The following is a 21,167-nucleotide window of genomic DNA, read 5'->3' on the forward strand; positions in this document are numbered from 1 at the left end:
ACTTCTGATAAAATCTCTCTTTACAGACCAACGTCAGGAAGAAATTCATAGCTATTGAGAAAGCCAATTGTGGTGGATAACATTTATAATCCCAGCACTCAGAAAGCTAAGGCAGGAGGGTGGCCATTAGTTCAAGTCTCTCCTGGGCTACAGTGTTTGGCAAGATTTCAGACCAGTGAGAGACCCTGTTTCAAAAATCAAAAGGTTGGGGCTAGACAGATGGCTCAATGGTTAAGGGTGTTTACTGCTCTTGCAGAAGACTGGAGTTCTTTTCCCAGCACCCACATCAGGCAGCTCACAACGACCTGTAACTTCAGCGCCAGGAAATCTGGCGCCTTCTTCTGGCCTCTGCGGACACCTGCACTCATGTGCACATACCCACACATAGACACATGCACATAATTAAAAGTAAAATATGTTTGTTTGCCATGGGTGTCAGGTCCCCTGGAACCATAGTTACAGACAGTTGTGAGCTGCTGTGTAGGTGCTAGGAATTGAATCTGGGTCCTCTGGAAGAGTAGTCAGTGCTCTTAACCCTTGAGCCATCTCTCCAACCTGTAAAATATCTTTTCGAAAGGTTGATAGTGGCTAAGGAACATCTGAGGTTGTCCTCTGGCTTCCACACTCACATGTAAACACATGCACACACATGTTCACAATCACACACACACTCACATGCACACTAAGTAGAATAAATATAGCGACATAAAGTATGGCATTGTTAAAAATTGCTGTTTAAAATAAAAGTTATTTTAAACTTAGGAATTATTTATATCTGGAATGTTCCGCTGATCATTTTTGAACTAAGGCTGGCCACGGGTAACTGAAACCATGGGAAGTGAAACTGGATTAGGGGAGGACACCTCCTGTCAACAGATACCAGGATTTGTTCCAGTCCCCCCTCCCATCTCTCTGTCCCTGTTGGTAGAGCTCTTTTGTCTTCTGTATGGCTGAGTGGAAGATGGGCAGTGTTGTCTATTTGCTGTATTTGTTGGCCTCAGACTCTATCCTCCTCCCTCCCACAGTAGAACGCTGGGACAGACAGACAAAGGAAGGCTGGTGAGCAGCCCAGTATGAGGGGGGCTTGTCCCGAAGTCTGATGACCAAGGTCCTCACATTCCACTTAGTAGAAGGAAAACCTCCTCATTCAAGCTGCCTTCTGCCTTCTACACAAGCTTCAGAGCGTGGGCACATACAATATTAAACAATAAACAAATATGGGGGGGTGAAAGTTTTATTTAAATCCAGATAGGCATGGTGGTTCACACCTGTATCCTTTTTTTTTCAAGACAGGGTTTTTCTGTGTAGCTTTGGAGCCTGTCCTGGTACTAGTTCCGTAGTCCAGGCTGGCCTCGAACTCACAGAGATCTGCCTGCCTCTGCCACCCAAGAGCTGGGATTAAAGGAGTGCAGCACTGCCACCATCCAGCTCATACTGTATTCTCAGCAGGACACTGAGGCAGGAGGATTGCTGCAAGATTGAGCTCAGCCAAGGCTGTGATGTAATGAGACTCTGTCTTAGGGGAAAACAAAAAACAAACAACAAAAAAAACAAATACGGTGTCGCACTCTGGGAATCCAGCATTTGAGAGGCAGAAGCAGGCAGTTTCCTGCAAACCTGAGGTTAGCCTGGAGCTATAACTGGAGTTCCTTAGAGTTCTAGGCCTGGCAAGGCTACCGATTAAGGCCCTATCTGAAAAGTAACCCCTCCCAAATAAATTTTAAAAGTTAGATATATAACCGGTAAGATCAAAGGCAAACTATCTTTAGGCACAGTTGGATGCAGGAGGTCAAATCTACTTCCATCACTGATGGGGCGGGGCAGGGAGGCTCAAATGCTGTTTTTGATCAAAGGTAGGTGGCTGCTGCTTCCTCTGTGCCCAAGAGCAGGGTTGCTAGGCAGGTAAGTTACTTGGAACTGGAAGCCTTTGGCTTTGGGCCTAGCAGGCTACTGCTTTAGAGTGAAGTACTACCTCTGGGACTCCTTGACCCTGGAAACTGACTCTACAGGCATGAGACCCACCCAGTCCTTTGTCAACAAACCAAGCTGATTTTAAACAAGTCTTAAGTATGCCTCACAGGCGTGTAATCTGGAGCTCCACACTCCAGCCTGCACCTCTCTGGCTTCCTTCCTGAGCCTGCCCTGCCCACAAAGACCAGCCAGCAGAGAGCCCAACCCACTTGGTGGCCATCCAGAAGAGCAGGTGCAAAGGGGAAAAAAAAGACAGTCGGACACACGGACTCTGACTCACGGGAGAGGGCGGGAGGCAGGATTTCGCAAAGTCCACAATGAAGCCAAGGCTAACTAACATCCTAGACCTCCACCATCTTTAGCTGGGTCGGGATAAAAAGCCTTGAGAAAGCCAGCGATGGTCGGCAAGGTAAAAGCTATACCATGACCATCTTAGTTTGGTTTCTGGAACCATGATAGTTGGAGAGAAACAATTCCCTAAATCTGTCCTCTGACCTCCTAACATGCCCTCCCCCACCATGAGAAGGGCACGCACACACGTACGCACGTGCACATGCATGCACACGCACATGCACACACGTGACACACATGTACATGCATGCACATGCACACACAAATGCCATTGATGACCAAGTGGTTAAATGCATCTGTGGTTCTTTCTTGTAGAAGACTAGGATTGCTTCTCAGCACCCACACATTAGTTTACAACTCCATGACTCTAGTTTCAGGGGATCTGATGTTCTCTTCTGGCATGTAGGCAAAACTCTCCTATACATAAAATTAAATAAATCTCAAAACAGGAAAAAGTCATCAAGGTTCTGTGCACCGTGACCCACGCTGTTAATCTCAGCATTTAGAGGTGGGGTCAGGTATCCTTGTGAGTTCAAGGCCAGTTTTGTCTACAAAGAGAATTCCGGGCCACCCAGGGCTACAGAGTTAGACTTTGTCTGGGGGGAGTGGCGGGAGTCACTGAGCTCTAGACTGCATTTATTCTGTGTCGATCATTCACACAGCTGTCCTCACATACACTTGTTCCTAGTCAGAGGCGGCGTCTGGAGGTCCAGGTTCATGCTTCATCCTGCTACTTCTTGGCTGGTGCTTTGAAAAGGTTCTGTGCCTCGGTTTGCCTTTCACCCAGTGGGGATCACTACAGTACTGTTCCCTTATTAGGATTCTTGTTTTGCTCTTTTATAAGACAGAATCGCTCTACATACCCCTGGCTGATTGGAACTAACTCTGTAGACCAGGCTGGCCTGGAACTCAGAGAAATCCTCCTGCCTCTGCCTCCTGAGTGCTGGGATTAAAGGTGTTCGGCACCATGCTTGACCTCTTCCTGAGATTCTTGTGAGCAATGAACAAAGACAAAGGGATTTTGCATAGTATCCATCCTGGACCTGCCTTTTTCTAACTCTGACTTTGGGACTGAGTCATTTCCTTTCCCCATGACTCGGTTTCTCTATCTCCCCCAAGTTTTGATGGGGGCATTTGCAGCAGGCTGAGTTGAGTGCCTCACAGACGGAAAAGGTTAAAGCCCTTTGTTAATAGTACTGTTAAAGGGACAAGGTGGCTGCCCAGATTGGAGAGTGCTAACTAGCTCAGCTCACAGTTCAATCCCGAACACTCCATGAGGCCAGGGACCAGGAGCAGCAACCTACATCTGTGATGCCAGCCTTGTCATCCTCAGCTACGTAGCTAGTTGGAAGCCAGCCTGGACTATGTGGGACTCTTGTCTCATTAAACAAAACCAAGGTGGGTGGAATGAATGGCTGGGCAGGTAAAGGTATTTGCCACCAAACCTGACCTTCAGAGTTGGGGCTCCGGCACCCATCTGATGGAAGAACCACTCAAAACAAGCTTTCCTCTAACCTTCAGAAGTAGGCATGGCCTGCAAGCACACAAAATAACAAGCAAACAAACAAATAGTATCCTTAACAAGTAGGTCAGAGCCAGCCTCCCCTCTTTGGGTGGTGCCACCTGGGAGAGGGAGTCCAGGAATGTGACAGACTGGAGAAGGGACCCTATCCCAGTCCAGGTGGCTCTCTTGCAAGAAACATCTAGTGCCTGGCCCTCGGGGAGGATTTGGTTATTAGGCAATCCCGCAGCTGAATCCCTTCCCTTTGCCTTCTGGTCCCCTGCCTCACCCCACCAAATGGACTTCATCAGCTCCCCTCAGGGGCCCTGGAAATGTGAAGAGCCAGGTGGGGGTAGGGAGGAGCGGAGCGTCTAGAAAGAGACAAAGGGGCCAAGTCAAAACCAGCCACTAAGACCAGAGGAGGCTGATGAGATAGAAAAAGTGGGACAAGGACACCGGGAGAGACTGGTGGGGCCAGAGTCGGGAGTGACTGGTCCAGCCCCACCCAGAGGAACTCGGCCTACCCGGCCGGTCTGTGCTGCCCCCTGGCGGGAGGTTGTGATCTAAAGAAAGGCTACTGGGTGGGGAGGGACGCAGGGGACAGATGTAGGGACAGAAATGTTAAGAGTGACACAGAAAGCCGTAAGACAGAAAACAGAAAATGTCAGGGATGCAAAGAGAGATGAAGAGAAACATACAGACGCACACAGTCAAAGGAATGCTACGAGACATGGGGACCAAGTGACACAGGCACACGGATAGACAAAGAAATACCAGAAGCAGAGCGACAGAGAAACACGGGGACGCAGAGGGAAGCTCAAAGATGGTGAGGGAAAGAGAAGGGGAAAAAATCTAGAGAACTCAGGGCAGAGATCAAAAGGAGACTAAGTCCACTGAGAAGTGACCTCGACCCAAGACAGCAGCAGGACTATAGAAAAGGCGGGGGAAAGGGGCGTGGTCTTGTCAAGGGGCGGTGCCTCAGGAAGGGAAGCCCTATAAGAACCCATATACTCAGGCTAACCAGAGGGCAGTGGGGCGTGGTCTGGACGAGGAGGCATGGGTTTTGCTGGGGGGAGCCGACCGGAAGTCTAGAAGGGGGGGGTGTGACCGCATCTAAATAGAATGATCAGTAGGGGGCGCAGTGGGCCTTCCCGGAGTTTCGGGGGGCGTGGCTCGTTGACAATGGGCGTGGCCACAATGCTAAAGGGGCGGCGCTTAATCCCAGAAGGGGGCGGAGATAGAATCGTGAGTCTGGACAGGTGTGGGACTCGGGAGGGGTGGGGTCATTGCTCCCGGAGAGGGCGGGGCCTAAACCCCAGGGTTGGCTTGGTGAAGAGGGGGCGGGGCCTGTGACGTCATGAGTCCGGCCCGCTGGAGCTAAGCAAGGGGCCGGGGGGCGCGGATCCTGAGAGCCAGGCGGGGAAAGCTCGGCCAAAAGAACTGATCCGAGGAACCGCGAGCGGCGGGAGCCGGCCTGGAGCCGGACACTTCAGGCCCCTGACCGCCCTCACAGCCGATCGGTGAACGCAGAGTGGTCCCTAGGCACCCCCTGCCCGGGCCCAGTCCCTCCCCGGGCCCCCCATGGCCCGGGCCGCAGTCCTCCCGCCGTCCAGATTGTCACCGACGCTACCGTTGTTGCCGCTGCTTCTGCTTCTGCTCCAGGAAACAGGTGAAAACGCGCGGATGCCTTCCTCTGTCCTTAGAGTGGAGGGAGCTGGGACATCGTTCCCCACCTCACTCCCAGCTCTCCGAGGCCCCTTCCCTCGTGCCACCTTCCAGGCTGTCCCTATTAACCCAGAAATCCCCTCAACACACCCGGTCGGTCTCCGACTCGCCTAACCTCCCTCTCTACACGCCCTCTTAATCACAAGTGCCCATTCTAACCCGGGTTTCTGTGTCCCCCTCCACCTCCCCCGGGGTGGAAGGGGTTAAATCCTTCCCATCCTGCGCCGACCAGTTATCCAGAATCTGGATTTCCGTCTCTGCTACCCCCCTCAGGAATGTGAAGAATGTTCCCCCCACTCACACTAGCTGGAGGGTCGTGATGATGAGGGACGACACCCGCCCCCCCCCTTTTTTTCTTTTGGCTGGGTTGGGCGTCTGAGGCCCGGAGAGAATTGGGCGCGAGGGGACTCTCGGTGAAGGTTCCCTAGACCAAGGGTAGGGAACTCGGGTCATTGGGGGCCCCAGTAAGCCAATGATGAGAGTTGGGGGGCACTCTGAGGGGAAAGGGTGTGAGTCCTGAGTGCAAACCTCAGGCCTCAGGGAGTTTATAGGTGCAGACCACCGTTTCTGAAAAAATTAAGAGCTGAGGGGTTCTGCCTCCAGGATTTTAGAAGGAGATTCTTCTAGCCGGGATCTAGGTAGAATTGGGGGAAATGGGGGTTCAAACTTGTGGGTCTTGGGTTTAACTGTAGCCAAAGAGCTCGTTCGTCGGGAGTCCAGGGATAGTTGGAGGCCAGAGGCACACTATGTTGGCAGCTGAGGATTTAACTATAGGTAATGGAATTTAATGACCAGGAAACTCTGCCCTTTAACCCCAGATATAAACAAAGACTAAAAGGCTCTGCCTGGAATTGGGAACTCCGTCGGCCGTGTCCCGGTACAATCGGAGGCCGGGAGGTTTGCAGTTCTCCCTCTCCCCCTTTCCCTGTGAGCGCCGAGTGGCGACGTCCCTGGGGAAGTTTTCCGGTATCGCTTTCACCTAGTTTGGGAGGGGCGGGGCGGGGCTGGAGCGCTCCAGAGTCCCTACTCCCGGTTTCGGGACCTTATCTTTCCTTTGGTCACGCCTTTGTCCTCGAAGCACTTTGAGAGGTAAATGGGAAGAGTCTTCTGTCTAAAGCACGCGCCCCTTCCCCCCCAACACACACACACACACAAACACACACACACACACACACTCCTGGAGGAGAAAGGCCCCCGGGGAGGCTGGAGGTAGGGTGGGGGAACAGGTGTGCTGACCTCGCCCTGCCCCTAGCAGGTGACCTGGCTGTTTCTTCCTAAGGCAAACTATGGGACTAGGGGGGCAAGGAGTTTCCGGAGCCTTTCCTCAGAAAAGGGGGGTGGGGAACAGAGGGATCTTGGGGAGAATACCTATCACTTCTTCGGCCACCTTTTCCATTCCAATACCTCCTTCGAGGTCATAGGTCTTGACCTCTAAACTCCCTGCCTCCTTCTCAGCGACAGATGAGATGAGATGAGAACCTGCCACTCTGGGTGAATTCTCAAAACCCACCGGAACCCCCAAGCCAAGCGTTAATTTGAGTGTGAGCCTACAGAAGAGTCTTCAGAGCCCCAAAGCAGAACTCGTTCCTCTTCTTAACCTGCAAAGGAGGAAACCAAACAAACACACTCTTTCCCAAGGTCCACTTTGTCCCTGCGAGGCCTTTGAAAGCCATCAATCCAGTGGCCTTGCTCGACAGGTTCCCTAGAGTGCTTCCTGTTCCCTAGACTGTCCCTTCTCTGCAAGACCTGGGGGGGGGGGGGGATTCCCAGATGCTGGGCATACCTGGAGAAAGCTGCAGTCCTTCCTAACCACCTGCTCCTACCTCCACTTCCTCATTCTCTCTCTCTCTCTCTTTCTCTCCCCCTCTCCCTCCCTCCCTCCCTCCCTCCCTCTAATTTGTCTTCTCTCCCTCTTCTGCTCACAACTCCTTTTCATTTCTCCCTTCTCCCCTTCTTCCTGTCTTCATCTCTGTTTCTTATCTCCCCTCGCCTTTCCCTCCATCTCTGTCTCCTGTCCCTGGCTCCTCAACCCCCCACCCCCCACCACACACACAGGCCTCCTCCGGGAATGGGACTTTTACCACCTGGACCTCCTGCCTGAACCTGCTCCTCTCTCCCCAGTCTTCCCCATCTTTCTCTGCTCATCCTTGTCTGCCAGGCAGCCCCACACAGCGATGGGGGAGGGGAGGAGAGGGGACTGCAGGCCTGGCTGTCTCTTCTCGTTAGAGAAGGGGCACTGAGCAGAAGAGAAATGGGGGGACAGGTACAGGAGCCAAGAGAGGGAGGACAGAGAATCAGATCTAAGACTGGAGTCACACACAAAAGAATGAAGATCTGCAAGGGAGGGCAGAGAGGGGCAGGGGTGTAGGCAGGCAGAGCCGAAGGGCAGAGAGGTTTGGTGACAGGAGAGAAGACCAAAAGACTCCAGCCATGAGACTGTGGAGATCCTGTGACCTGGAGAGGTCATAGTACAGGCCAGTCTCAAGGACAGCCAGTGTGGAGGGGCCACAGGGAGTTATAGACACGGGAGGGACAGGGAGTCTTGCACAAGGGCCAGCTCCCCTGCCCCCGCCTGGGATGCTGTTACATTTTTAATGTTCCAGCAAAGCTGAGAAATGGAACAGGAGGGGGAGGAGGAGAGAGACCCAGAGGGATGGCCCAGGCAATGAGAAAGTGTGTTGGAAGATGTGGATTGGTGTGGGTGCTGGACACGCAGGGACACGGAGATCCCAGGGTCACCGAAGCAGAAAGGCAGGAGTGGTGAACACACACCTATAACTCCAGCACTTGAAGAAGACTGTGGCCGGAGCATTGCAGGGAGTTCAAGGCCAGGCTGACTACACCTAAAAGACCTTGTCTTCGAGAAGGGTGATGGAGGCAGGCCTGTGTGTGTTTTAGTGCCGGTGTGGGGGAGGCTGAGGCAGCAGAATCTTGAGCCCCAGGGCCAGCCTTGGCTATAGAGCTGAGGAAGGAAAAGAAAGACGTGGGCTGGGCTGGGGCTCAGTTGGTATAGGGTGCTCACCTGGCTTGCATGGAGCCCTGGGTTCCATCCTCAACTAAAGCAGGCATGGTGGCCCAAGACTATAATCCAAACATGGCTCCATAGTGAGATTGAGACCAGCCTCGGTTACCTGAGACCTTCTCTCAGAAAAGAGAGGGGCGCAGACAAGCTGGGAATGCGGTCCAGGCCATAGTACTTTGCCTGACTTGCGTGAAGCCTAGGGCTCAATCCCCTCGCACCAAATGAATCTCCAGTGGGAGTGTACACCTGTAATCCCAAAAATGGAAGGTAGAGATCAGAATGTCAGAAGTTCGAGGTCATCTTGGCTACATAATTAAATTCAGACCAGCCTATACTGAACAGAGAGAATTGTCATTTTGTGTTGTGGTGGCACACGCCTTTAATCCCAGGACTTGGGAGGCAGAGGCAGGCGGATCTTTGTTCTGAGTTCAAAGGCATCATGGTCTAACTAGAATTCTAGGACAGCCGGGGCTACATATTATCTCTCTCTCTCTCCGTGTGTGTGTGTGTGTGTGTGTGTGTGTGTGTGTGTGTGTGTGTGTGTGTAGCCCTGGCTACATATTAAGACTATATATGATAGATAGATAGATAGGTAGGTAGATAGATAGATCTAGATAGATAGATAGATAGATAGATGGATGGATGGATGGATGCAGGAGTCTGGTACTTAGGGAGGGAGAAGCCAAGGGATGGGGAGAGAAGGAACATATCCCAGAAGCAGGACCTGGACACAGGCAAAGGCCAGAGCCTCCTGGGACTGGGATGTACACTAAGCACTAAGGTGGCCCCTCTTAACAGGATATGGGAGTGGTCTGCCCCAGGGCCCAGCCAGAAAGGGCTTTGAAGGCCTTTACCCTGATGAGTCTGCACTTCCACAGAGGAAGTCCTCTGGAAGCTGAGCCCTGTAGCAAAGGGGGCCAGAGAGGCCTCGTGTAACCCCCAGTGTTAAAGCTGAGCAGAGGCCCACGCAGAAATCCAGACACAGCCCAGGCCATGTATCCTGGCAGCACTGGTTGCGTTCTCACCCCTCAGACCGGCTCCGGATGTCCGCTGTGGGGGTGGGAACCATGATTAATGTAATTAATTAATTAACCAGGTGGCTGAGGCAGCAGCTGATGCCAGTGCTCCAAGCACGCTGTCCATGAAGGGTTTGCTCCAGGCCTGCCCCACCTTGCCATGGTTGGGGGAAGGACACACACCGGGTTTTATAGGTGTACAGGGGCCAGCGGAGACTTGAGGAGTCAGCCAGCCGGGCAAGAATCTAAGACGCCGGGAGTTCAGACTCAAGCCTTCTTCCCCAAGATTCGAGGTTCTAGATCCCCCAACCTCTCTCCCTCTGACCTGAAGTGTAGGACCCAGCCCCCCTTCCTCAGCTCCAGCCCTCCCCCGTTCTTTGCTCGCCCTAGGCTTTCCTTATGCCATAGGCAGTCCCCACTCTGGCCTGTAGGAAACCAGTCCTCAGGGAGAGGAAGTGTGTTTGAGGACCCAGCTGACATCGCTATGGATCTGTCACCAGTTAGCCTTGCTGCGGAAAGCAGAGAGAAGCAAGTGTTCCCACAGCCATTTTCTGGCCACTGTCTCTGGGGCATGGTGTTGGCTGTGTCCCTGCAAGGTCATACCACAGCCACCTGCCATGCTGCCCATAGATGTATTTTTCTTTCTCTCTCTCTCTTTTTTTCCTTTTTCTTTCTTTTTTTGTTGTTGTTGTTGTTCGTTTTGTTTTTGGAGATAGGGTTTCTTTTTTTTTTTTTTTTTTTTTTTTGGTTTTTCGAGACAGGGTTTCTCTGTGGTTTTGGAGCCTGTCCTGGAACTAGCTCTTGTAGACCAGGCTGGCCTCGAACTCACCTAGATCCGCCTGCCTCTGCCTCCCGAGTGCTGGGATTAGAGTGCTGGGATTAAAGGCGTGAGCCACCACCGCCCGGCTGGAGATAGGGTTTCTTTGTGTAGCCCCGTCTGTCCTGGAACTCGCTCTGTAGACCAACCTGGCCCTGAACTGTGAACTCACAGAGGTTCACCTGCCTCTGCCTCCTGAGTGCTGGGATTAAAGGTTTATGCCACCACCTCCCAGCCAGATGTGTTTTTAGCACCAAGTCACACATCTTCCCAACTTCATGACTCCCCTGTCCCCTCACTTGACACACAGAATCCCCTCATCCCCTCACCCCAAGTCTTCAAATTCCAGGTCCCCAACAGTCTCTTCCCAAACCCAGTCCCATGCTCCCATTCCTGCTTGGGAAAAAAATCTTCCTTCTAGATCCTTCTCCATCAGCACAGGCCCTACCTTGACCCAGAAGCCTTTCCTTAATTATCACTGATCTTCCTAAACTTTGTCCTGTTCCTTCCCCATGTTTACATTCCCTGGGCCTCCCCACTAGAAGCCCACACACTTTAATTCAGTCCTGGCCTGTGGAACCTAGCATAGTTTACTGTTTGTAAGACAGGTGTTCACTGTGTAGGCTTTTCTTATATCAGCCTCTCCAGAGCAGGGCTTACAGGTGTGTACCTCCATGCCTGGTAGTCCAGCACCATTCTAATCAAAATGCCCATCATTCATTCATCCAGCACCTTTGGGATACCAGCACTGATCTAGGCTCTGGGATATAGGATGAATGAAACAAAGACCTCTTCCTCTTGGGGCTCTGCTGGGGAGATAGATGGTCGGGGCCATGCTGGGATCAGTGAGCAAATTAAGAATCCTTGAGCAGTCTGGGTGGTGGTGACTCATACCTTTAATCCCAGCACTTGGGAGCAGAGGCAGGCGGAGCTCTGTGAGTTCAAGGCCAGCCTGGTCTATGAGAGTGAGTTCCAGGAGAGCTAGGGCTACACAGAGAAACCCTATCTTGAAAAAACAAAAACAAAAAATCCAAAAAGAAAAATCCTTGTTATCAGTATGGTGCTGGAGCTTATCTCACTAAGCAGGATGAGAAGGACACTTTGTGGACCTGTTGGGAAAGGCCCTGAAATAGGACTTGCCTGGGCCTGAGGACCAGGGAGGAGCGATTGAGAGTGGAGCCCCGAGATGGGGTGGGTGTGAGCATGCAGGGTTCGCAGCAAGAAGGGAGCTACTGACGGCTCCAAGCAGAGAAGAGGGGATACCAGCTACCGTTGTTTCTCTCTGACTGTGCATGGAAGCATAGCCTGCAAGGTAGAAACCTAGAAAGTAGGAAGTAACCCAAACAAGAAACGCTGCTGGGGTGAGCCAGAGTGGGGACCCTGAGGCATCACACATGTATGTCTGGCTGAAGATAAATATTAAAGATGGTTCCTGCAGAGATGGACTTCCTTATGGCTTTTCCTCAGGGAGCTGGGAGAGACTGAACCAGCCATCCTGAACCTTTTATTAAGGTTTCGGGTGGGCCTTTAAAATGTGCTACTCAGCTGAGCAGGGGTGGCACATGTTAATCCCAGCACTTGGGACGCAGAGGCAGGAAGATCTCTGAGTTTGAGGCCAGCCTGGCCTACAAAGCAAGTTCCAGGACAGGCACCAAGGCACACAGAGAAACCCTGTCTCAAAAAACAAAACAAAAGGGGACGGGGCTGTCTCAGGCAGGTGACTCCAAGCCACACACTCATCTCAAAAACAACAAAACAGGGGCCAACAAGTTGGTCCAGCAGGTGAAGGTGCCAAGCCTAAGTTCTGTCACCTAGACCCACAAGTAGACAGGGGGAGTCAATCCCCACCCCTGTGCAATGGCACACCCAGCCCTGCCCACAAATAAATGTAATAATTTAAAAAAAAAAAACAACAAAACACTGTTCATCCCATAGGGGCCTGAACATCCCATTCTTTGTTTGAGTTTTTTTGTTTTGGGGGGGCTTTGTTTGTCTGTTTTCTGAGACAGGGTTTCTCTGTGTAGCCCTGGCTATCCTGGAATTCACTCTGTAGACCAGGCTGTCCTCGAACTCACAGAGATCCACCTGCCTCTCCTTCCCAAGTGCTGGGACTAAAGGTGTGCACCACCACCACGGGGCCTGTTCTTTTATATATATATTTAGGTGCTTAGTCTGGAGGTCTTGAGACAGTAAAATTTTTGCTATTTATGTTTTTCGTTTATTATTGATTTGAGACAGGGCCTCCCTGTGTAAAACAGGTTAACCTGGAACTGGCTGACCTCAAATTTATGATCCTCATGCCTCTGCCTCCTTGGTGCTGGGATTACAACTGAAGGCCACTGAGCCTGGTTTACCAACTTTTAGCGTTTTGGCGGGGGAGGGAGGGAACCACACCACACGTGGCGGTCTGAGGACAACTTTCAGGAGTATATATTCTCTTCATCCACTTTGTGGGTCTCGGGGATCGAACTTGGGTCATCAGTCTTGGTAGCCATCACTTTTACCCACTGAATCATCTCACCAGCCCCTCGTTGACACCTTTTAAAGCCCATTTTGCTGTCTTTAATGTGCTTCCTGTCTAGCTACATGGACCTCTCATTCACATTTGTAAGGATGTGTAATCCCAGTGCTCAAGAGGGTGAGGCTGGAGGATGAATGTGAATTCAAAGAGAACTGGAGCTAAACAAGGAGGCCCTGTCTAAATAAACAAAGTAAAACCTCTGCCTAGGCTGAAGCAAAGCGCAAACCCTGCCAGATGCAGCCTGTGGGGACAGGCACTGACCTTGTGACCTGGCCTGCAGAGAGTGTCAGATCTTTTACTGGAATTGTTCCAGGGGATCCTACAGGGTGGCTTAAATGTCTCCATTTTACACATGGAAGAACTTGGGTTTGAAAAGGTCATCCAACCCGGAAGCGGCAATCAACAGGAAGCTCACATCTATCTGTGTTGCAACTCTTTTAAAAAGTACTTCTGTCCCCGCTGCCCTCTGTGATAGGACTGGAACCCAGGGATTTCCATATGCTATGTAGGTGATCTATCTCTGAGCCACATCCCCACACCCCAGTCCCTCACTGGGGGATTCTAGACAGGGGCTCTAACTGCTGAGCCACACCCCAGTCCCTCACTGGGAGATTCTAGGCAGGGGCTCTAACTGCTGAGCTGTCCTCCCCAGGCCCACATTGATCTGCTCTGCCCCAGAGGGTTGGTGAGGTGAAGCACGTCTGGAGATGGTGTGACTCTCCAAGCCATCACTGGTTGTCAGTTGTCCATCTTCCCTGGCACTGTCTGTCCACAGTTTTGTGTTCTGCCAGAGTCCCTCATCAGAGCCACTTGGCTTCTTCTTTTAAGTATTTTGGTGTAGCGCCTACGTGTGTCTGTGCACCGTATGTACAGTGTCTGAGGAAAAGCTGGAGCTGTGGATGGTTGTGAGCCCCACGCTGACACTGGGAACTGAGTCCAGGTCCTCTGCAAGAGCAACAGGTGCTCTTAACCTCTGAGCCAGCTCTTCGGTCCCTGACTTTTTATATGTATCTATATTGAGTTTTTGGGTTTGGGGGAGGTTTTGTTTGTTTTCTGAGACAGGGTTTCTCTGTGTAGCCCTGGCTGTCCTGGAATTCACTCTGTAGACCAGACTGTCCTCGAACTCACAGAGATCCCCCTGCTTCTGCCTCCCAAGTGCTGGGACTAAAGGTGTGCACCACCACCACGGGGCCTGTTCTTTTATATATATTTAGATGCTTGGTCTCCCTAGCTTTTCTGGAATTCACTACGTGGCCCAGGCTGGCCTTGAACTCACCGAACTCTGAACTCATCTGCCTCCGCCTCCTCTGTGCTGGACTTAAAAGCCTTTACACCTTGGTTCCCCGGGATTCTTGTGTGTGAGGAGGCTGGGGCTGTCCACTCACCACTGTACAGGAGCACAGCTCTGCCCAGCCCTCTCCAGGTGGCTGTCATGTGCCCTGTCTTAAGTCCCTCACCTCGGGCTCACCAGCAATGACCACTTGTAATTATCGGCCTCTTGGTTTGTTTACCAAATTCAAGCTTCCTGTGGACCTAGGCTAAAGTGCTCTCCAAGCATTCCTTAGTCCTCATAACACCCCTGGAGGGTGCGACACTGTCATTATGTCCTCATTATGCAGCTGGGAAACTGAGGCACAGAGATGGAGAACCTGGGTTTAACCCACATATTATTGTGTCCTGGGTCATCGTGGAGTACTTCCTCCCAAAGCTGAGATACGGCCTTTCTTGTTTCTGTACTCATCCAAAGTGGGGGACAGGTGCTGGCGAGAAGGCTCAACAGTTAGTGCAGAGAACTTGCTTGGTTTCCAGTGAAGGGCCTGGCACTCTGATTCCAAGGGGTCCAACACCCTCTTCGGGCCTCCTTAGGTACCTGCACACACGTTACACAGACGCAGACACATAAAATTAAAAAATAATCTTTTTAATGTGAGCAATTGGAAGCTGGAGAGATAGATGGCTTTAGTGGTTAAGAGCACTAACTGCTTTTCCAGAGGACCCAAGTTCAAGTCTTAACACCCACATGGCAGCTCACAGTTGCCTGTAATTCTAGTTCCAGGGAATCTGATGCCCTCTTCTGGCTTTCACAGTCACCAGGAGCACAAACGTGTGCATAGGCATACATGTAGGCAAAACACGTGGCACAGAGGCAGGTGGATCTCTGTGTGTTCAAGGCCAGCCTGGTCTACAGAGCAAGTTCTAGGATGATCAGTTCTATGTAACGATAGTCTGTCTCAAAAAGAGCAAAAGTAAATAAATAAAAATAAAGTAGGAAAATAGGAAAGGGGACTGGTAAGACCCCATCCCCTTCAGGAGATATTGGGAGTTAATGGTCGCTAAAGGAAGAGGAGTCATTTTCTTGAGTGGCCTGGCCTCAGGCTTGTTGCCCATGTTCCCATAGATAAGCCCACAGCCATGCTCATGGCACAGCACCCAAAATTAGATTCGACGGATCACAAAACAAAAGTCAGGGAGACCCCTTGGCAAGAAAGGGGTTCAGCAGGAGCCACAGGAAGTGAGAAGTAATGGGGGTGACGGTTAGGGAGAAAGGACTGTAGCTCCTGGGGTAAAATGCTCACCCAGCATGTGTGGGGCCCCACATTCACTCTCCAGTGCTGCAAGAGAGACCGATGGACAGAATACTTTCTCTGTTGCTATGAGGACCACATGTCAAAAGCTGGTGTGGAAGGTCCTTCTGTCTATGTGTTGCTTTTATTGGTTAATGAATAAAGAAACTGGCTTGGCCTATAACATAGGAGGAGGAAGGCGGAGTTAGAGAGAAGCAATGGAGCCACCACTAGGAACATACGCTGGTTTACCCAGTAAGCCACAGCCATGTGACGATATACAGATTAATAGAAATGGGTTAAATTAATATATAAGAGTTAGCCAATAAGAATCTAGAGCTAGGGGACTGGAGAAATGGCTCAGAGGTTAAGAGCACTGACTGTTCTTCCAGAGGTCCTGAGTTCAATTCCCAGCAACCATATGGTGGTGCACAACTATCTGTAATGAGATTTGGTGCCCTCTTCTGGCCTGCAGGCATACATGCAGACAGAACACTGTAAGAAAAATAAATAAATAAATATTTAAAAAAAAAAAAAGAATCTAGAGCTAATGGGCCAAGCAGAGATTTAATTAATATAGTTTCTGTGTGGTTATTTCGGTTCTGAGCAGTTGGGATGAACAAGCAGCCTCCTTGCTACAAAAAGCTAGATGCAACATTGAACATCTGGAATCCCAGCAACTGGAAAGGTTGAGACGGGGGAATCTCAGGGATGATAGCCAATTTAGCTGAACTGGTGAGCTCCAAGCCAATCAGAGAACCTACATCAAATAAGATGGGGAGCTGGAGAGATGGCTCAGTTGTTAAGAGCATTGCCTGCCATTCCGGAGGATCCAGATTCTGATTGCCAGCACCCACATAGAGGCTCAGAGCCACCTGTAACTCCAGCCCCATTGGCTCTGACTCCCCCTTCTGACCTCCAGTGGCACTGCATGCACATGGTGCACAGACATGCATACAGGCAAAACACCCATCATATAAACTGAAAAAATAAATCTAAAAAATAAAATTAAAAAGACAAGGAGTCAAGTGTGGTGGCGCATGATTTTAATCTTAGCACTGGGAAGCGGAGGCAGGCAAATCTCTGAGTTCAAGGCAGCATTGGGCCACATAGTGAGTTAGGGCAGCCTGAGCTACGTACTGAGACCCTGTCTAAACTAAAGCAATTTGAGTAGGAAGTTCATCTCTGCCTTGGCACAGCCTGTCTGGAGACCACTGGCTTATTTACTTCCCCACATGACTGACTTCTTTCTTCTCTCCCTAGGAGCCCAAGATGTGCGGGTACGAGTGCTCCCAGAGGTCCGTGGCCGCCTGGGAGGCACTGTGGAGTTACCGTGTCACCTGCTCCCACCCACGACCGAGCGCGTCTCTCAGGTGACCTGGCAGCGCCTGGATGCCGCAGTCGTGGCAGCCTTCCACCCGTCCTTCGGCGTGGACTTCCCCAACCCTCAGTTCAACAAGGAGCGACTGTCCTTTGTCAGAGCGAACGAGGACACAAACGCGGACCTGCGGGATGCTACGCTAGCCTTTCGGGGACTGAGGGTAGAGGACGAGGGCAATTATACCTGCGAGTTTGCCACCTTTCCCAATGGCACCCGCAGAGGGGTGACCTGGCTCAGAGTCATAGGTGAGTGGGGAGACAGTGTGAGAGCCCCTTCCGCCTGTTTCTCCCTGTCTCAGCTTTCAGGTTGACCGTCCTTAGTGTGTTGTCAAAGGGCTGTTTTTTGTTGCGGTTTGTTTGTTTGGGTTTTCGTTTCATTGAGAAGGGAAGCCCATGTAGTTAAGACTGGCTTCAAACTTTTATTTTTTAAAAATTAGGTGCATGCATGTGGGTATGTGTATCCATCCTGCAGTGTTTGGAGGTCAAAGACAACTTCTGGGAGCCAGTTCTCTCCTCATACCTTGGTAGCCCTGGAGATCAAACTCGGGTTGTCAAGTGCCAGACTTGGCGGCTGTTACCTTTACCTACCACTGAGCCACTTTTGTCAACTCCAGCCTCAAACGTCTATGTGACTGGGGATGAGCTCGTTATTTTGATCCTGTCTCTGTCTCGACCTCAGAGTGCTGGGATTAAGGATTGAGCCATCCTATCTAGTTCATTTGGTGCTGGGGACAGAACCAATACTCTGTGTGTACTAGGCAAGCCCTCTCCCAGCTGAGTTACAGCCTTAGCCCCAGTTTTCCTCCCTCCTTCCCTCCTTCCCTCCCTCCCTCCCTCCCTCCCTCCCTCCCTCCCTCCCTCTTAAGAAATGTAGCCCAGGCTTGCTTGAACTCTAAGCCTCCTGCCTCCATCTCCCGAGTGCTAGGATCACAGGAACACACCAAGGCTCCTACCCTTGACAAACGCCTATTTGTCCCCATCTGAGTGGTACATGCTTATTCTGTCCACCGAGGATATGGGGGGCTGGCTACAGCATGTTTTCCCCTTGAGCTCAATATGTAGTCCAGGCTAACCTCAAATTCAAAGCAACCCAGTAGCCTTAGAGCTGGGACTGTAGGAATGTGGGCCATTACACTCTGCTCTGGCTTTGTCCTGAGAACAAGAGCCATGGAAGTTCTGAGCAAGCATGGAGCTGAGGCTTGGTGAAGAGTCCTTGTGGATGTCCCAGAGAGCTCAGAACAACTTCTTTGAATCAGAAAGTGTGACTGGGTGGGGGATTGGAGAGGCAGGAAGCAGGGAGTGAACCTTAGGGTCACTTTGGCTCGACGCGGGATGAGGCAGTGTGGGAAATGGAGGAAACAAAACAGGAAATTTTGTTCCTGGGGTGGGGGAAAAGGAGGACCAGAACAGACACCCATGGGGCTGGAAAGGTGGCTCCTATTTCATAAGTCCCGGGTTTGGTTCCCAGCACGCATATGGCAGCTCACAGTCATCTGTAACTTCTTGGGGGATCCATCTCCCTCTTCTCTCCTCTGTGGATGCTGCAGGCTTGTGGTGTGCAGGCACATACAGGCACAACACCCATACACAGAAAATAAAAAATAAAGGACTTGCAGCCTGCTGGCCTCAGAAACAGATGACTGACAAAGCCAGCTGGCAGGGTGGCAGAGATTTCTCCTTAGAGTTGGAAAATCCCCTGCAGGCCACACCATCCAGCCCTCCAGACACCACACTGCCCCAGGTTAGTACCTCCTTTCTGGCTCCAGAGAGTTGGAAACCTTCCTACATATTCTGGAACAGAAGGTTCCCTTTCCAAGGGACACCAAAAGAGCTGCTTCCATAGTTCCAAGCACAGCTCTTGCCAGTTCTGGGGGAGCAGGCCTGTCTTTCCATAAACTCGGGGCTGAGGGCAGCCTGGGCAACTTTAGACCCGTTCTCAAAAATCAATTTTTATTTATTTATTTGTTTATTTAGAGACAAGATTTCACTGTGAGTTTGAAGCCTGCCTGCCTGGTCTACAAAGTGAGTTCAGGGCTACACAGAGTAACTCTTGTCTCAAAAAACAAAAACAAAAAACCCAAACACACAAAAAGTTTTTGCTAGGGATGAAGCTCTATCATAGACTATTTGCCTAGATCCCCCAGTGAGGGGCTGGGGGCATGCAAAAAAAAAGAAAAAGAAGAAGAAGAAGGAAGAAGGAGATATAAACAGAGCTGGAAGTGGGCTTACCTGATAGAGTGCTTTCGTATGATGCATAAAACACCTTGGGTTCAATCCCCAGCACCACGTGGAACAAGGGCTGATGGCAAGGCCTGCATTCCCAACAAGTGGAAGGTAGAGTTAGGATAATCAGAAGTTGAAGGTCATCTTCGGATATGTGAAGGAAGTTGAGGCTACCTGAGGTTTATGAGATCCTATCTAAAAGAAAGAAAGAAAAAGCAGCGTGCGCACACTCTGCAAAGTCCTTCTCCCACACCTCTGTAAAGCCCTCTGCTCTTGTGCGATAGTTTAAACAAGACTGTAGTCAGGAAATGCTTCAAGCCAGGTGTGGAGGCCTGTGCTTCTTCTCCAAGGCTGAAGCGGGATCATGGGATTGAGGCTAGCCTGGACTACATAGCCAGACCCTCCTTCTACACAGAAAAAATAAAAAAATAAAAGGGAAACTGGGGTTGCTTGGTAGCGAGTGCTTGCCTATCGTGCAGAGGGTCCTCAACTGTGTCCCTAGGCTGTGCTGCACAGTGAGACTGAAATGACAGGGAAGAGACAGGCAAGGGAAGGAAGAAGTGGGGAGCAGGAAGCGGTGGGGACGGGACGGGAATCGGCTCAGTGACTAAGCCTTGGCTATTATTCACAAGGTCCTAGGTTCCATCAATAATACTGAAAGAGGGAAGGAGGGGTGGAGGGCAGGCAAACTTTAGAACATCATCAGTCAGGCCACAGGCATTGTGGGAAGAGCAACCTCTGTCTCTGAGGAAAGGCTGGTGACTCAGGGCCACAGAGGCCAGAAAAGTCCAGTTGAGGAAGTTAGCCTCCATCTGGTGGGGGGGGAGGTCTGGAGGTTATAGAACTCCCACCCGAGAGCCGTGCACCATGGCCAGGTTCCACAGTCAAAAGAAACTTCCCAGTGGAAGGATCTGGAAAACCCCTGTGACCATTGATGGATCGGAGGGCCTGATGGAATAATACCCTTTGGTGGTCAGGGAGACATAGTGAGGACAGAGAGGGGAGGGGACCGATAGCTCAGGCAATACCTGCTCAGATGGGCAGGTCTTCTTGGACGCAGGAGACCCACGAGTCCCCACTCCAGGGACAGTACTGGTTAAGGGAAACACGGGGAGGGTGCCCTGCTATCTCTCTTGAAGGTTTTCCCGTGTTTTCCAGGAGGATAAGGTGAAAAGGCAAACGTGATGAGCAACGGGATCCCTGTTGTTTTCCTCCCAGTTTGGACGCGCGGTACAACAGGAAAAGAAACAACACTGTCTCCCCTTCTAGTCCTGGGGGATGGAACCCAGGCCTCAGCATCCTAGATGAGCCCACTCACAGACCCTGACCCTGGGATTTTAGGCAGGAATTTTGCCACAGAGCCATGCCTCAGACTCTAGACTTTCTTCTTTCTTTTTCTCCCCTCCCCTGCCATTTTTTTGGGGGGGGGGCGGGGTTCTTTTTCAAGACAGGGTTTCTCTGTGTAGCCCTAGCTGTCCTAGCCTCAAACTCAGAGATCTGCCTGTCTCTGCCTCCCAAGTGCTAGGATCAAAGGCATTTGGCTTAAGCTGGGTTTGACTCAGCTAAAGAATTTTCATTTTCTTCCAGGCTGTTGCCCTCTGTCTCTTCTTTTGATTTGTTTTTAATTATTGTTAGTGCTGTTGTTGTTTGGTTGGTTTTTTTTTGAGAGAAAATCTATTGTAGCCCAGGCTGACCTTGCACTTCAGACCCTCCTGCTTCCCCAGAGCTGACATACACCACTCACCACGCCCCACTTACTGTTTTTATTATTGATTCAAAGTCTAACTATTGTAGCTTAAGCCCAGCCTTCCCAGTGATGGGATCACAGGTTTATCCTGCCAGCCTTGGACTGTATATCTTTCTGGTGGGACAGTATGGATATTGTAAAATGTCCTACACAGGCCTGACTTGGTGGTGCACACCTTTAATCTCAGCACTCAAGGAAGGTGGATCTCTGGAAGTTCAAGGTCAGCCAAGACCATAAGGGGAGTCCCAGTCTCAAAACGAAAAAAATATATATATATATGTATGTGTGTGTGTGTGTGTGTGTTGATATATATATCAACAGAGACTAGA

General features: G+C 50.9%; 1 protein-coding gene across 2 annotated transcripts in view; it reads left to right on the forward strand.

Moving 5' to 3' along the window:
* Positions 1-5,180: 5,180 nt before the first annotated feature.
* Nectin2 (nectin cell adhesion molecule 2) overlaps positions 5,181-21,167 on the forward strand; it is a 32,977-nt gene continuing 16,990 nt past the window's right edge. Inside the window, exons 1-2 of one of the 2 annotated variants that reach the window (XM_087908297.1) lie at positions 5,181-5,492; positions 16,752-17,114. In XM_087908297.1, the coding sequence (XP_087764423.1) occupies positions 5,405-5,492; positions 16,752-17,114 (451 nt within the window). In that variant the 5' untranslated portion in view covers positions 5,181-5,404. The remainder of the gene's footprint in view (positions 5,493-16,751; positions 17,115-21,167) is intronic. The other variant, XM_087908298.1, reaches the window with a different exon arrangement.

This window comes from Myodes glareolus, chromosome 1, assembly GCF_982192425.1.
Source record: "Myodes glareolus chromosome 1, mMyoGla1.1, whole genome shotgun sequence".
Taxonomy (NCBI): domain Eukaryota; kingdom Metazoa; phylum Chordata; class Mammalia; order Rodentia; family Cricetidae; genus Myodes; species Myodes glareolus.